Source organism: Geosmithia morbida, assembly GCF_012550715.1.
Source record: "Geosmithia morbida isolate 1262 chromosome Unknown scaffold_4, whole genome shotgun sequence".
NCBI classification, from domain to species: domain Eukaryota; kingdom Fungi; phylum Ascomycota; class Sordariomycetes; order Hypocreales; family Bionectriaceae; genus Geosmithia; species Geosmithia morbida.
Window position 1 is genome coordinate 706,508 of NW_023336191.1, and position 15,618 is coordinate 722,125.

General features: G+C 53.8%; 5 protein-coding genes across 5 annotated transcripts; 3 read left to right on the forward strand and 2 right to left on the reverse strand.

The window, feature by feature from the left end:
* Positions 1 to 606: 606 nt before the first annotated feature.
* GMORB2_5688 (TAG lipase / lysophosphatidylethanolamine acyltransferase) lies at positions 607 to 2,518 on the reverse strand (the record flags this gene model as incomplete). Its single annotated transcript, XM_035467658.1, has 2 exons — positions 607 to 1,308; positions 1,439 to 2,518. Coding segments are annotated over 2 exons (1,782 nt in total), but the record flags the coding sequence as incomplete, so codon positions are not given.
* Positions 2,519 to 3,172: 654 nt separating this feature from the next.
* GMORB2_5689 (uncharacterized protein) lies at positions 3,173 to 4,642 on the reverse strand (the record flags this gene model as incomplete). The annotated part of the gene is made up of 2 exons (XM_035467659.1): positions 3,173 to 4,165; positions 4,370 to 4,642. 2 exons carry the CDS (start codon positions 4,640 to 4,642, stop codon positions 3,173 to 3,175), a joined length of 1,266 nt encoding a protein of 421 aa, XP_035322625.1.
* Positions 4,643 to 5,840: 1,198 nt separating this feature from the next.
* On the forward strand, positions 5,841 to 6,331 carry GMORB2_5690 (uncharacterized protein; the record flags this gene model as incomplete). The annotated part of the gene is made up of 2 exons (XM_035467660.1): positions 5,841 to 5,897; positions 6,038 to 6,331. 2 exons carry the CDS (start codon positions 5,841 to 5,843, stop codon positions 6,329 to 6,331), a joined length of 351 nt encoding a protein of 116 aa, XP_035322626.1.
* A 355-nt stretch (positions 6,332 to 6,686) lies between these two features.
* GMORB2_5691 (Mob1/phocein family) lies at positions 6,687 to 7,651 on the forward strand (the record flags this gene model as incomplete). Its single annotated transcript, XM_035467661.1, has 3 exons — positions 6,687 to 6,861; positions 6,926 to 7,037; positions 7,105 to 7,651. 3 exons carry the CDS (start codon positions 6,687 to 6,689, stop codon positions 7,649 to 7,651), a joined length of 834 nt encoding a protein of 277 aa, XP_035322627.1.
* A 7,111-nt stretch (positions 7,652 to 14,762) lies between these two features.
* GMORB2_5692 (uncharacterized protein) lies at positions 14,763 to 15,580 on the forward strand (the record flags this gene model as incomplete). The annotated part of the gene is made up of 2 exons (XM_035467662.1): positions 14,763 to 14,845; positions 15,562 to 15,580. The coding sequence occupies 2 exons, from the start codon at positions 14,763 to 14,765 to the stop codon at positions 15,578 to 15,580; spliced, it is 102 nt and encodes a 33-aa protein (XP_035322628.1).
* Between the last annotated feature and the right edge of the window lie 38 nt (positions 15,581 to 15,618).

The window sequence follows — 15,618 nt, forward strand, 5'->3', positions numbered from 1 at the left end:
ACACACACACACACACACACATATATATATATATATATATATATGATTGTTGTTTCAACCCTTGATATATATATTACCACCCCCTTTTTTTTACCTTCTTCTTTTCTGTACGAGTATTACTATTATGGACACGTACTTGGTGAGAGCATGAATTTTGGATGAAGAGAAGTACGAAATGTTCTGTCTTGTTACTAGGAAACTAGAAAAAAATTAATAAAATAAATAAATAAAAAAATCTCAACCTCATTCGGGTGAGACTTCTTTTCTATTTCACCCATGCTATATATCGTGAAGCTCTTACCTTTTGGTCCTCGGACAGGAAGAAACCTTTGATATATATTTTGATATATGTTATACATCCGTCTCCCTGTAGTGTCCTACCACTGGTGAGCAATGTCGTCAGTTGACCATCGTTCCCGACGTGGTGCTTCACCTCCCCTGTCCCACTGCTCATCATGCAATATAATAATACAGGCGAAAAAAATGGGGTCCATGTCAAAAAAAAGAAAAGAAAAACCCCATCATGTGAAAAGATGAATAGACATATATTACATCGTTATGCCGCTGATTGCGTCTGTGCAGCGCCCAGGTGGCGGGGGATGCTCCTCAGTTGCCTGCCATGCTTGACATACCCGCCTCGGTAGACGTCGACATGCTGCTCTTCCTCCGCAACCCTCCGGCCTTGAGCTTCCTGACGACCTGGTACGACCTGTCGAGCTCGTTCTCGACGGCGCACCGGATACGCAGGGCCGCGACGGCCGGCCAGACGCTCCTCTCCCCGCGGAGGATCCAGTAGTTGACCGTCTCGCGCGTCGGCGTCTCGAGCAGGCGCACAAAGTCGGCGGCCGTCACCTCGGGCACCAGCGTCACCGACGCCGCCGGCACCTGCTCGTCCACCAGAAAGCGCCGGATGCTCGCCGGCAGCAGCCGCAGAGTGTCGAGCTGCCGGAGCCGGTGGCGCACCTCCAGCCCCACCATGCGGAGGAGGAAGGCCGGCAGCTGCGTCGCCGCGCGCCCGCGCGTCTCCAGCGCCGACGGGCCGTGCATGTCCGACTGCAGGAACGGTATCAGGTACGGCCGCGCCTGGCTGACGATGAAGTGGTTCACGTTGAACAGCTCGGATATCCGCCGCAGAGGCGACTCGCGGTCGCTGTACGACGCCTGCGTCCAGTGGTGGAAGTCGGCCGTCTTGGCCGGCGCCCACGGGACGATGTGCCCGTGCACGTCCTTGCAGAGGAGCGTCGCCTTCCCCTCCTCGTATAGCGTCGGGGACGATGCGTTGGAGGCCACGGCCGCCGTCCAGATGAGCTACCCCGGGTGGAACACGGTTAGAGAGGGAGTTGGTCACGGACAGAGAGAGAGAGAGAGAGAGAGAAAGAGAGAGAGAAAAGTGCTCCGTGCATGTGTGTGTGTGTGCGTGTGTGCATAGATGACCTACCACGTTGGGTGCTGTGAGATAGTTGAGCAGCGTGGGCACACCACCCTGACTCTTCGTGGCGACGGTGATGTTCAGGACCCTCTTGCTACGATTATAGGCCTCTTCAAACGTCAGCTCGCCCACGTTGTCCCTGACGCACTCCTCAAGCACCGTCACGTCCAGGAAGTAGCCTTCGCGCGAGAATCGGCGGATCCTGCGCATCAGGGTATCCCACCGCGAGATCTGATTGCCCGACGACGAGGCATCTCCGTCCCTCCGTCCAAAGGCGGACAGGTCGATACCCTCCCCGGTAAGGATGGAAGGGAGCTCGTTGGCGGTGTGGATGGCCACCAGGGCCGCTATCAGGGCGCCCGTAGCCGTGCCGGTGATGATGCGCGGCAGCAGGCCCCGCAGGAATAGGGCGCGCACGACGCCCAGGTGACACAGGCCGAATATGGTCCCGCCTTGGAGGACGAGGGTGCTCCGACCAAAGGCCTGCCTGGTGTCGTGTATAAAGTCCAGCTTCATCTGAGTGGTCAGGGCGCTATCGCTGCCGATGCCGCCGCCGTCCAGGAGAGCCGGCGGCTGCCGCTGCCGCTGATGGGGATGATAATGCTGATGATGGCCCCCGCTCGCGGTGGGGAGGGCGCTGATGTCGTCGACCGACTCGGCCACCTGGGATATGTATTCCTCAATGAGATACTTTGTCCCGGCGAAAGCGCGGTTGTATAGCTTCGGTGCCGTGATGCTGCCCAGGTTGCGCACCAGCCCGGACCGGATCAGGTTGACCAGCTGCTGGAAGTTGCCGTCCTCGCGCGCGGACACGAGAGAGCCGAGCCGGTCGGTGATCAGGCGCCAGTCGTAGTCTTTCGAAGTCGGATTGTTGCGCCTGGCGTCTCCGTCCATGTCAGTCCGTCGCCGTCTCCCGCTCGCGCCCACCGGGATAGGGGGGGTCAAGTATAGCATATACCATAGATCCAGTCCTAGAAGGCTGTCGAGGTGCAGAGCTGCCTCTTCCCACTCCTCAAACGACTCTGCATTCTGCAGGAGCTCCAGCCAGAGGTCCGTGGGATTGCGGCGCGTATACCAGCTGAGAAGTTTCTGGATAGGAATCAGTACGCCGTCCATTGCAGAACATGTATGGGGGAGGAGGAGGAGGGGGGGGGGGGGGGGGGGGGGAGAGAGAAAGGCAGGTCGGCTAAAATGTACCGTCAAGGTATGTTGCTTCATTGTCTCACTCCCCCGCCCCAACTACCCCGGACTGGNGGGGGGGGGAGAGAGAAAGGCAGGTCGGCTAAAATGTACCGTCAAGGTATGTTGCTTCATTGTCTCACTCCCCCGCCCCAACTACCCCGGACTGGAGCATGTGACAGAATTTGATGAAAAGGGGGGGGGGAGGCGCTCCTGGCCGCTTTGGGGTAGATGGGGCATGTGCTCTACTCCGCGCCATGCGACTGCAAGCATCGGGTACGACTGAACATGGCTTAACCTGAAAACCCTTGATTCTAGCATGTATACAGTGGTTGACGGAAGGCGTGAGCGAATCCGATTGATGGCAGTATCGTCACTATCGTCACTAGCAGTGTATCATGCTCGATCAGCTCCTAGAGCGGGAGCTGCGTCCCACGAAATACCATGACATTTATTATCTATCTTCGTAGTCCCAGTGTTTTACGCCTCGAATCCCAGACTGAAATATGAATACTGCTACAATGACAAGAAAGGCCCCCATCCCAGGCGCGCCGCCGGTCAGGCTCATTCGTCGTCGTCGTCGACAACGTTGCGCCGACGGCTCCTGGACACCGCCTCGGGGGCGGTTTCCACGTCGTCGCCCGACGCGTCCTCGTCACCGTCCTCGTCAGCCTCAGCCGTCCTCTGGCGCTTGGAGCGCGAGGGGGCCTCGTCGTCCAGCATGTCGTCGTCGTCGTCGTCGTCATCGTCGCCCGCCCCGCTCTCCTCCTCTTCCTCCTCATCGCTATCGACCAGGAAGCCGTCGTCGAGGTCGTACTTTTCCTGGTGGCCGCCACCGCCGGGGGGCAGGTCGTCGTCGGAGTCGTAATCGGGGCGGCGCTTCCTGGGCTGCTTCGGACCGCCGGGCGCGGCCCTCTTCCGGCGACCGCCTCCCTCGAGGGCGCCTATGGAGAGACCGCCGCCGCCGCGGCCGGAGGACCGGCCCATGCCAAAGTCCTGGCGGGCCTGGGCGTTCTCCTGGCGTCGCTGGGCCTTGAGGCGCTCCTTCTCGAGCTGCTCGGCCTTCTTCTTCTGGAGCTCCGGATCGACGGTGGTGCGGATGATGAGGCTGTTCTGGGCCATCTTGCTGGCCAGGGCCATGCTGTCGGCCAGGCGGTTGAGCGCCTCGTCGCCCACGTCCTTGTTGGGCCGCACGCTGTACTGCTCCGTCACGTGGCCCACCGTCATGAGCATGTTGCTGCTCAGCTCGGCAGCCGCGGCGTAGTAGTGCGCGTCCTGCAGCTCGTTGTAGGCCTTGCCCGGCGGGGGCGCCAGGGGCTTCTTCTGGATCTCGTACTGCTCCCCGCCCACCGACACCGTCACCGACCCGTCGCTCCACCGGAGCAGGTTGGCGTTGCTGTGAAGACGCCCCGTGTCGGCGTCCCGGCGGAACCGGACTACCTGCTGAGGATGCTCCTGCTTGGCGTTGGCAATGTCTAGCTCCGACGGCTCGAAGCTGTCGGGGCGATACTCTTCGGGGTGCAGGCGGATGAATTTGGGAACGCGCAGGACACGCAGCTGCAGAGAAAGGCGCCCCGTCAGTTATGGGATATGATGATTCCTCCAGATAAGCGAGGAGAGAGAGAGGGGTGGGGGGGGGGNTGGGAACGCGCAGGACACGCAGCTGCAGAGAAAGGCGCCCCGTCAGTTATGGGATATGATGATTCCTCCAGATAAGCGAGGAGAGAGAGAGGGGTAGAGAGGGAGAGAGGTAGAACTTACCACTCCATCCGTCGGCTTAGGCACCGGATGACGGTACGCTGTCACGTCGACTACCATGCGCTCCCTGACCTCGTCCTCATCTTGCGCTCCGTAATCATGCTGGTCATATCTGCCATGCTGGTCATCACCCTCCGGGTCTGAAGCTAGTTCGTCGTCATCGAGAACGTGCTCTTTGGGAGATGCGGGCGCCTCGTCAACCTCGTCAGGCTCGTCGCCGAAGAGGTCGTCGCCTCCCTCGTCGATGGGGTCGATGGGATCCTCAGAGTCGGACATGGCGATGCCGGTCGCTGCTGTCTGGATACGATGCCCTGTTTTTTTCTTCAACTTCGAGAGAAAGGGAGCGCGGAGGGGATCGATAGACGAGCAAAGCGTCCTGCTCGGTGGATGGGACGTGATGGCAATTGAGCTGATACACGCGAGAGAGAGGAAGCACAGAAAGACCAAGAGTTCCGCCCGAAATCCGCCTTTCTCTTCTCGTCACAATTTGGCGCGCGGCGCGACCGCAAAATGCAGCTGCTGCAGCGAGGGAGGCTGAGGCTGGGCGCGCCACAGGGTATTATGTGGCGCAGGGATCCTTTCAACAGCTAATGGAGCAGGTAGAGGCAGAAGCTTTGGGCTTGCATCGGAGTAATTACAGTGGTGTTATACGGTGCACTACGCGCCGTAGTAGCGATATCATCCATCAGAGGTCTCCACCATTATTACAATGACGGCATGTACCCTCCTGATAGACCGGCTCCCCCCTCCCACGAGTACTGACGGGACAATGCCTTCGGACGACTTCTTTTCGAGGTCTCCTCCATCGGATGAGATGAGTAGAATGCCGTTACCGAGAGGCCCTGCAGTTGAGTAATCGATGCCTACCAGGTACGGGTAATGTAAGAGGAAAGGTACCGAGCCTGGGGGGCCAGGCACTCGCGAGTCACGCTAGGGGGAACACCAGAGCTCCTGAAACGATCCAGGGCGCCTGTGAAGTGCCTGCCCCTAAACGGCCCACCCCGCCATAGCCTCGTTGACCGGTTCTGTCTGCCCCTCGAACACGGTCACACACCAACTCGATCCAGACGGGAGACGGGGCAGACAAAACCACCTTTCCTTCCTCTCCTTCTCCTCAATCTCTGATGCCCATTGCCCAACTATCGTCTCATATTCCTCGCTTCTCATCCTCTCGCTCAGAGGCGACGTCAACCTCCCACCCGCCCTCATTCCGGCTGTGATTCCTAGACTCGTCGGATTGTGCGACCGCCGCTCCAGAGACCATCATCACCCCTCCTTCCTTTTCTTCCTTCACCTCCTCTCTACATCCGAAGCCTTGCGGGAAGAGGCTACGCGGATATCTCTGCACAGACAAAATGTCAAATCTATTTTCTGGAATGTGAGCCTCTCGTTCTTCTGCCTTTTTTTTTTTTGGACTTGAAACCTCGAATTTTATGTTTTGTCACTATCCCTTGCTGGTTCATTCGCCAAGCATATGTCTGGCACCGCAGGCTTCGGGGTCTGGGTCGCGTGGGCACTCCTCTCACCCTTGGTGACGTATATCAGCCTGGGCGCAGAGCTGCTGCTGGGAGACAGGGATGGCACGTGAATGCGGATGTGTATGTGCGAGAGCAAGCGCTCGGGTACTCTGCATCTGCTCGGTGGCTCTCATGGTCTGGACATGCCCTTGAGCTCGAGATGGCATCCCGACCTCGCACCGACGAGAAGCCATGCTTCGGCCTCTTCCCCGAGAACACCGACGGGTGCGGAACTGTCGACGTAGGCCATCTGGACGGCGACGGGCGAGCACATTCTCTCGGGCACCAGCAAGGGGTGGTTGGACGTAATCGAAACGACCGCTCTCGAGTGCCCATGGCGTCCGTTGAGAAGACTGGCGTACGCTTGCATGCCGATGCAGACGATGGTGCGGACGACCAGCGGCGTCTGGACATTGCCTGCGTCCGACACGGCATCTGCTTCACCTGAGACTCGGCGCTGCCACGCATTGCCTATCCGCCGACGTCTACTGCTCGAAACATGATTGCCGCCGTTTACGTGGCCGTCTTGCCACGATGATCTCTGCTTTGCTTTTCCTCTTCGTCATGAAGATCTCGGCGGTGGATGGCGAGATGCTGATGTCCCGATTCTGACCAGAAATGCTAGGTTTCGTGGCGGTGGCTCGTCGCGGCCTCCTGCTCAGCAGAGGAGCCAGGCGTCATCGCCAACCACCGGGTCGACCAACCCGTCCGAGCCGCACCACCAGCCGGGCCTCTCCTCATCTAGCTCTGCGCCGCGGGTACCGCCCTTGCCGAGCTCGCCCTCGCTCGCCCAGACGATCGGCATGGAGAGCCCGGCAGCCGCCTCGGGCGACGACATTCTCGCCTCCTACCGCCTGCCTAACCCGCTCCCGCTCTGGCTCAACTCGAACTACGGAAAGCACATCGTCAAGGGTAACTTCATGACGCTGAGTGCCCGGCCGAAGACGGTGGAGCCAGGAGAGTGGATTGCGCATCAAGGTAGGATCTCCTGGTGAGCAGAGGACGGGAAGAACCTGGTGGCTGACGGATGAACCTCGTCCAGTGGTTGAACACTTCCGAAACCTGTGGAACTTCGTGCGTGTTCTCCACGACAAGGAAGAGAACGGCACCACCATCTGCAACCAGACTACCTGCCCGCGCATGTCTGCGGGAGCGTAAGTGTCCACGGCGAAACGTCCAGACTTGTCCCCCATGTACGTGACCGCTCACACCATCCGGCAGCAACCACTCCTTCACGTGGCTCAACAGCCGACGCGAACCCGTCGAACTCCCGGCATTCGAGTACATATCCCTGATGCAGCGGTGGATCTCGGGCAAGATTGATGACACCAAGACGTTCCCGACCGAGCACTCCGGCGTATCGTACGCGCTCAGCCCGTCGATGGCGGCGCAGCAGTCCCAGCAGTCGGGCGCCGGCGACCCCGACTGGGTCGGCAAGAGGTCTGGGTTCCCCGACAGGTTCGTCGACGTGTGCCAGATGATCTTCCGACAGCTGTTTCGGGTCTACGCGCACCTGTACTGGGCGCACTTCATCGACCCGTTCTACCACCTCAACCTGGAGAAGCAGCTGAACAGCTGCTTCAGCCACTTCCTCCTGACGGCCACAGCCCTCGACATGCTCAAGCCGCAGGAGCTCGAGCCCATGCAGCCCCTCATCGACCTCTGGGCGGCCAACGGTACCCTTCCTCCCGAGTCAAAGGTCTACGAGTATGCCAACATCAAGGCTGGTGAGCGTCTTCTACAGCTGGCGGGGTTTCCTACTCAGTAGATGCAAGTTCTGGCGAAAGGAGCGGTACTCTGGGGGCAGGTTTTCTTTCGTTTGTTTTTTTCCCTCCCTCTCTTTTTTTTTTCTTTTTGTTTTTCTCCCCACATATATATATATATATATGGAGGGATCAAAACGAACTAGTCTCTTGAAAGGTTACACACCCATCGAGGTCGGAAAGGGCGGCTGGTACGCTGGAGGGGAAATGGGGTGGTGAATGGATATGATGAATCATGTTTGGCGCTTTCGTGGTGTTTGTTGTTGTTGTTGTTATTGTTTAAATTTATTTTTCCTTCCCCCCCCCCCTCCGGCCTTCACGACTTGAAGTGCATACATGATGCCGCTGGAGGGTTTTTTTACAGAGGATATATGACGACGGGACGGAAGGGGAGGATGGATTATTAGATGTTGCTAGACTACGGTTGTGGTATCATCTCAAATGGGATGACGTCTATACTACTACCAGCACCACTGCTGCCAACCGGACTGCTAGGCGGTGATTATGAGAGATGTGCTGTCCCGAGTGAAGGACCAATATACTGGACTGCTCAACCACCAATAGAGTGGAGGAGCTTCCCGGACCTACCATGTCCCCTGATGGAGAGGGAGGAGCATGGCTCATTCCGAATCTGCCCTCTCGGGTATCATGCCGTCTCACTTGATGGATGGGGACTCTCGCTCACAACAGTGGCCTCATCACTGCCGATGTGATCTGTACGTGGCTACCCGAAAGGGGGGGGGGGAACGAGGCCTCCTGGACGTTGCGAGCGTAGGGGGCCATGATGTTTCACGTTTTTGCTATGATGGTATACAGTAATCTTCCCGTACGTCTCGACGAGTTAGAATGGTGAATGAGACGACGACGGTGCCCAAGCGGAGAACGGTGTAATCCTCTCACCACCTGTAGCCTCTTACTCTTCTCCTCTCTCCCTCCCTTCTGGGTTGGAAAATACGAATCACGGTCGATGACGGTGCTATCGATGGAGAGAGAGAAAGAGAGAGAAAGTCATGTTTCAAATTGTTCATGCTGCTTTCCTGTTCCTGCCTCGGCTAGAAGCCACATGGAAGACGGCATGGCAGGCACATGGTGCATCGTAGTAATCTCTACATGACATGTACGGTTGTGCGGTTGTGCGGTTGTGCGGTTGTGCTGTTTGTGCTGTTTGTGCTGTTTGTGCTGTTTGTGCTGTTTGTGCTGTTGTGCTGTTGTGCGGTGTGTATAAGTGAGTTTTGCGAAACCGGGAGAGGAATGACTCATTTTCCACCTGGCCCGGTTTCCCTTGCATTCTGTGACACGTATGAAGATTGTCTTCCTTCTCCTCTCCTCGCGTGGTATCAGAGCTATTTACGGGGACAGGTGCGCGACGGGTATCTACTTCGTAGCATCATCACATCCGTTCTCTCCTGCTTGACCGCCATGTCAGGCTACGGAGTAAGTCATCTGTATACGGGGTACGGAGTATGCGGGTAGTGACCCTCGGGGTGGGACTGTGGATTTGTGGGTACGAATTCTGCCAGAGTCGGAGGTTTAGTAATATTATCACGGGGTAGCAGGATCAGACGTCAGGATAGAATGATTAGAATGGAAGGTTGAGGAGGAAGGGGGGGGGGTTTGGAGGGTAATAATGGGTAGGTTATCAGTAGGTAGGAGGTGCGTACATGCCATGCAGAAGATTATGGTATTCTCGGTAAGAGGGCCGAGTATGAGTGGACGCTGGGAGCTGTCAAGGATCAGCTTGCAAGATTGGCCATCCATCATCATGATCATATTGATTCTTTACGAGGGACACGGGGAAAGTAGGAGGAAGAGCCGCCGATTGATTACAGGTCCTGCCATCTAGAATTTTTTTTTCTTGAAAAGATTAAAAAAATAAAAATAAAATAAAAGATTCAATTGATTAAAGAAGGAGAAGAAGAAGAAAAGAAGAGAGGGAAATGTATGAGCATAGTCGAATATAGTTGAATGTAACATGACGTTCCTGACGCAAGGCTGCCAGAGAGAGAAGATTGGCGCGTCTCATGGCCTTCCATCTCTGGCTTCACAGGTCTCCATATAGGGTTGATTGGGTAGCAAAAGGAGGGGGGATCAGGACGAGGCACTCAACGCCAGGTACGGAGCATCTTTCCTTTTTTATCATCATCACTATTTTTCTCTTCTCTAATTATGTTCTGATACTCTATCTCTTCTTGACCAGAGATGCATAACTCACTCGCCATCGGTACCTGTATCATATGTACTGCTAGTGCATTATACATGTACTACCAGTAGGTAGAATGGCCATGTACCAGGCACTATTAATACTATCACGGAAGTTAAAAGCCGCATTGTGCGTGTGCGTATGTGTATGCGTATGCGTATGCATTTTGTTGTGTGTGCGTGTGTGCGTGTGCGTGTGCGTGTGCGCGTGTGATGACTGATGCGGAACGTGCGTACATGTACTTCCGTACATGTGTTACAAGAAAAGAAAAGGTATCACTCGCGAAGGAGAGAGAGGGAGGAGAGGGAAGGGGGAAAGAGAAAAGAGGACGGGCGGCGATCTTAATAATCATGATGAAGGGCGGTGACGAGATTCTGCTCCCGAGCCTGGCAAAAAGTCTTGCTGCCCAACGTATAGTGGTATGGTATAATAATGCAATCGAATGAGAGGCGAGGAAGTCGAATGAATCAGACAATACATACACATTGTACTGATGTGTAATAATGCTCGTAGGCGGGTTAGAGAGTATCAATGATCTATTACGGAGCAGTAGGCCGGCTGATATGCGACCCTTGAGCAGGGGTCGTGATGACTTCATTGGAGGGCGTACCAAAGGGGTGTGTGTGTGTGTGTGTGTGTGTCACAGCAGCAACGCAACCATTCTAACCACCAGAGCAGAGGAAGAGAAGCCAAGGAAAGGAAGAGGGGAAAAAATGGGAATGTGAATAGGAATGGGAATTGGGGGTTGGGGGTTGGGGGTGAAGCAATGCATTCATCTCTGCGTTCCGGCTCAGCAGGCCAGGACGAGGACGGATGACTGCTCCCCTCTCTCTCTCTCTGTCAGTGCCACCCGCACACGAGACCGCAGCACACTCCCCCAAGTCAGCCGAGAAGTTGGGGATCCGTTTACGGGTAACAGAATGGTGAGGGACGGCTTTTTTTTTCGTCTTCTTCTCGTTTTGGTGGTGTGCCATGTTGGTGAGCTTGGAGGGAAAAGGGCAAGAAACCGGACATCGGGGGATTTTCTTTTTCTTCTTCTTTTGCTTGATAAGATTTTCTATTAAAAATTAAAAAAAAAATCCTAATTTTTTTCCTTCTAATCTTCATTTCAGAGAATAAATCTGACGTCGAAAGAATCAAGTATCTTTTGTGGTGAGAGCTGATCAACCAGAGAGACCTCTCTCGACCTTGGGAGACTTTCATTCTCGGCTCCAAAGGGACGTTCTAGAAGTAGAGCCCTCTCTCCTCCCCACACCTTCGTATCGCAGTCGTCATGGACTGATATGGGGGGGGAGATCAGGTGGGAGGGGTGTGATGGTGCCATGGTGGTAGCAATATGACAATCCACTGATGATGGGTGGTAGGTAATACTGGTAATAATTACCTGAGAGGGTTTTTCCTTCATTCTTTTTTTCTTAAAAAAAATGATATAAAAAATATGAAAAATATAAAACTTCTTACTCGTATCGTGAGTTAATCTAGAGCTATCCAGGTTGACCGTGTCTACCACACTGCCCGACTCTCTCTGATCCTTACGAGGGCACGGCGGACGGCTATGATGGATGGTGATACCTTGAGGGTGATAGGCCCAGAGCTGGCATCACATACCTCTTGGTTTTGGCCGTCGGGTTGGTGGGGACCGGGAAGGGGGGGCCCTCTCCTGGGAACTAACGGATACGGCCCGCGTCGGTCCCGTCGATGGCGTCGTTTCCCTGCCATCCTTGGGTTTCTTTTCTCTCTCCCACGAGGCAAGCCTGAGACGCATTATCCGTGCTACTAGTTGCTAGTCGAGTCTAGTAGCAGCAGTAGCAGCAGTAGCAGCAGTGAGCAGTAGTAGTAGTGGTGGTGGTGGTGGTGGTGGTGGTGGTAGCGGTAGTAGTAAGTAGCATCGTCATCGTCAATACCCGTACGTACCCGTACCCGTACCCGTACTACGGATGCACAGAGACTGCCATGCCTCTCGATCCTATTAGAACCCTTGGACACAGCATCGTTGGGTTTATCGGAAACACCTGAAGAAGCAGGTGATGGACTCGAGCGACTTGCGAATCGACGCCCGCCAGTGATAGCTCACGGGGAATACGGAAAGGAGGGGGAGGATACGCTGTAGCGTAGGTCAGTAGACTGGACAGCAGCCAGTAGACGGTAGCCAGTGGACGGTAGCCAGTAGAAGGCAGGCCCAGCAGACAGTAGCCAGCAGCCGCTGGCCAGTGATATCGGCGGCCTGCGATGACCTGACTGTAGGTACCGACTAAGCCCCCCCGCCGCCGCCGCGGGCAATTTAGGTAGAGAGACCCAAAGGGGTCGAAATCTCTGCCCAACCCAAGCCTCAAACCTTCTCCACTGACCGCCCACCAGGCAACGGACATTACGGAGCACCGGGATTTATTGATGGCTGATGGCTTCAGACTTTTTTTTTTTTTTTAAAAAAAAAAAAAAGTCATTGTATTCTTTTTATAAACATCACAGGGGTTGGAAGAGTGATGGTCTCGGGACGGATGTACCTTTTTTCTTTTCTTTTTTCTTTTCGTCTTCCCTCTTTTGCTTTTTGTGGCATGACATTTTAGATTCACTTGATGCTTGTATCAGTTGACGAGAGAGGAGATGGATACTATTGGGTTCTGGTAGGAGTACCCTAGTAAGCAGTAGTAGTAATAGGTGGTGGTGGTGGTAGTAGTAAGTAGTAGTAGTCAGCAGTAGTAGTCAGTAGTAGTAGTCAGCAGTAGTAGTCAGCAGTAGTAGTCAGTAGTAGTAGTCAGTAGTAGTAGTAAGTAGTAGTAGTAGTAAGTAGTAGTAGTAAGTAGTAGTCGTAGTAGTAGTAGTAGTCGTGATAGTAGTAGTAGCACGATTCAGTAATAGTCGGTGGTGGTAGTAGTAGTACGCAGTACGTAGTGAGTAGTAGTAAGCAGTATTAGTAAAGTAGTAAGTAGTAGTATTGATATATAGCAAGAAGTAGCATTACCCTAGTATTACCACGATGCACAATGTACAGCTCGTGCCACCACTCAATAGCTGATGCAGTACAGCCACAGAGAGGTGGCGGCAGAGATGTTGTACAGATGATTACGACTCTTCGTGGCCTGCCCTCCGACGATATCAGACATGTCAAAGCCCCGTCTACTAGTAGCCATAGGGATGGGAAGCCGGCCGAGATATCACTACCGCTAGCAAGTCACAAGAGAGAGAGAGAGAGAGAGACAGAGAGAGGAGCACCGCATCGGCAGGTGAGAAGGAGGACTGGATGGCGCATCTTGGTGTGGTACTAACCGAATAAAGAATAAAAAAGATTAAAGAATAAAAAAAAGATTTAAAAAAAATCAAGATAAAATGGAAAAAAAATGGAATAACCGTCTTATTACTGGCAGGAGCCTACGAGCGACGGGTGGTAACTCGGTAGCATGTGGAGGAATGACATTGTCAGTTGACGGCTGAAACGACAGGAACAAGGCGGTCAGACGGTCGGCAAACCACTGGCTGGAGAGGTTCCATCAAACTCCGTAGCAACCCAGCGGTCCCCCCCCAGCCAGCCGATTCTCCTCTCCCTCTCTACTCGTCCGTGGTAGGCAGAGGGTCCCCGCAGCAGGTCTCTCCTCCATATTATATCGGTTTTACGGAGTGGTATCCATCGCACAGACAGACCCGTCGCTGCTCTCCCACCCGGTCTCGACGCAAGACGAGCTCATCGCTGCTCCGGGGAGGGGCAGATGGGGTTGAGAGAGAAGAAGGAGGAGGAGGAGGAGAGCTAGACCGTGATGGTCGTTGGTGAGAGAGCATCTATCCGTGATACAGATGCCGATGGTTGAGATGTGACTATTGTGAAACGATGAAGTTTTGCTGAGAAGGAGAATTATGATGGTAGCAATCATGACAAGAATAATGATGATAAACAAAAAGAAGAGAAAGCAGGAAGAAGACAAAACATCGACGCCTTACCATGAGGTCTCTCCAACCCGGCCTTCTCCCCTCTGGGCAGGTATATGCCGTAGACTTTGACCATTGTCTTGACCGACCTGGTGGCCATGAGACTGGAGTTGACGGGAGCGATGCGTTCATTCTAGGACGAAACATCACCGAGTACGGAGGTGGGAGTCATATGGCCTCTTTTTTTTCTTAAAAAATAATAATCCATTGAACTAATTAATTAATTAATTAACTAACTAATTAATTATTATTACTCTCTCTCTCCCTCTCTCCCTCTCTCTCTCTCTCTCTCTCTCTAAAGTCTTCCTTCTCCATAGTGGAGCTGACGGAGTATCAGTGACAGAGCACGGTACGCGTAGGCGGAGGGGCTGCTCCCCCCTCCATGCGAGAGAGTACGGATCTGTACAAGGTAGGTATTCCGTAGGCGCGGTATTACGCAAGGTGTATCTGTGTATCTGTGTATCTGTGGATTGAAGAGATGAGATCGGGCAAGGATATGTGATGAGATGGTACAGGATAGTAGTACCGCTCGGTATATGTACTCGTACTGCTACTGCCCACTATCATTGACTTTTGGCAAAGTATCATGTAGGATACGGACATCTATTACTCGTTACGAGAGGTACGTAACTCTGTATGATGGACACGGGAAGAGAGGAAGAGAGAGAGAGAGAGAGAGAGAGAGAGAGAGATAGCCTACAAGGTCATGGTCGAACGGGATATCGTAACAGGACGCGATAGGTAGAGGGTGATGATGAGTGCATACATAGCTAGTACACAGACAAGTCTTTCTTCTTACTCTTAATCTTCATCTTTACGATATTCTTTCCCCTTCTGTTTCGGCTCTCGTAAACCCGCGGTAACTTACAAGAGAGTAGAGGGGAGAGAGAGAGAGTAGAGGGAGAGAAGAAGGGCAAAAAAAAAAAAAAAAAAAAAAAAAGATACAAATGTACGAGAAAGCGCTACTAAAAAGTACATCCATCGTATACCTCCCGATGTACCTGATGTACCTCGTAGGCCCGCTGCAGCATGTCACGGCCCAGCACGGCCCAGTTTCGCCCACCTCTTGCGTCGACCTGTACATCACGGTACTTGATCGGATGTACTCTCTCTCCTCCTCAGTCTCCTCTATCTCTCTTCCTCTCCTAGTATCTCTCTCATCGCTGCCCAGCCCGAGACGGAAGATGTCTGTAGAGAGAGAGAGAGAGAGAGTGTGTGTGTGTGTCTGTGTATACCTGTCGAGAAAGCAATGGAGTACATAACCTTTGCCGCTCCTCGCCTCTCTTGCTACCCTCATTCCCCGTTTCCCTATCAGAGCAACAAAACTTGCACGGCAAACCAACTCACAAGACCACCATCTTTGTAGTTGTCCATACCTTTTATCTTTATTCTTATTTTTCTCATCTCTCTTTCCTTCTTCTTCTTCTTTTACCTCTTGGACAATCACTTCTTCTTCTCTCTCTCGCATCGTCCTCTGTATATTCATATATATATATACTCTCTTGGCGACAGCAAGTCTTGTTCCTTCATTCTTCTGTTTCTATATCTTCCACCTTCTTCCCCCATCTCCACCCCCCTCACCTCACCTTCTCTACGGTCTGCTCCTGCGAAGACCATCGCACAACGTTGCCTCACGAGCTCGACCTGCTGGGAAGAACGAGTCAGTATTGTCCCTGTGTTTTTTCTCTCTCTTTTCTCTCTTCCTTCTTCCCTCTTTCTCCCCCCCTCCTTCCTTGCCCTGCTTTCTCGCCTTCTTCCCTCTATAGGAGGTAGGAGGATACTGAAAGGGATGAGGGACCCTGAGAACCCTTGATGCCTTGTATCTCTCTGTCTGTTCTCATGTAACCCCCG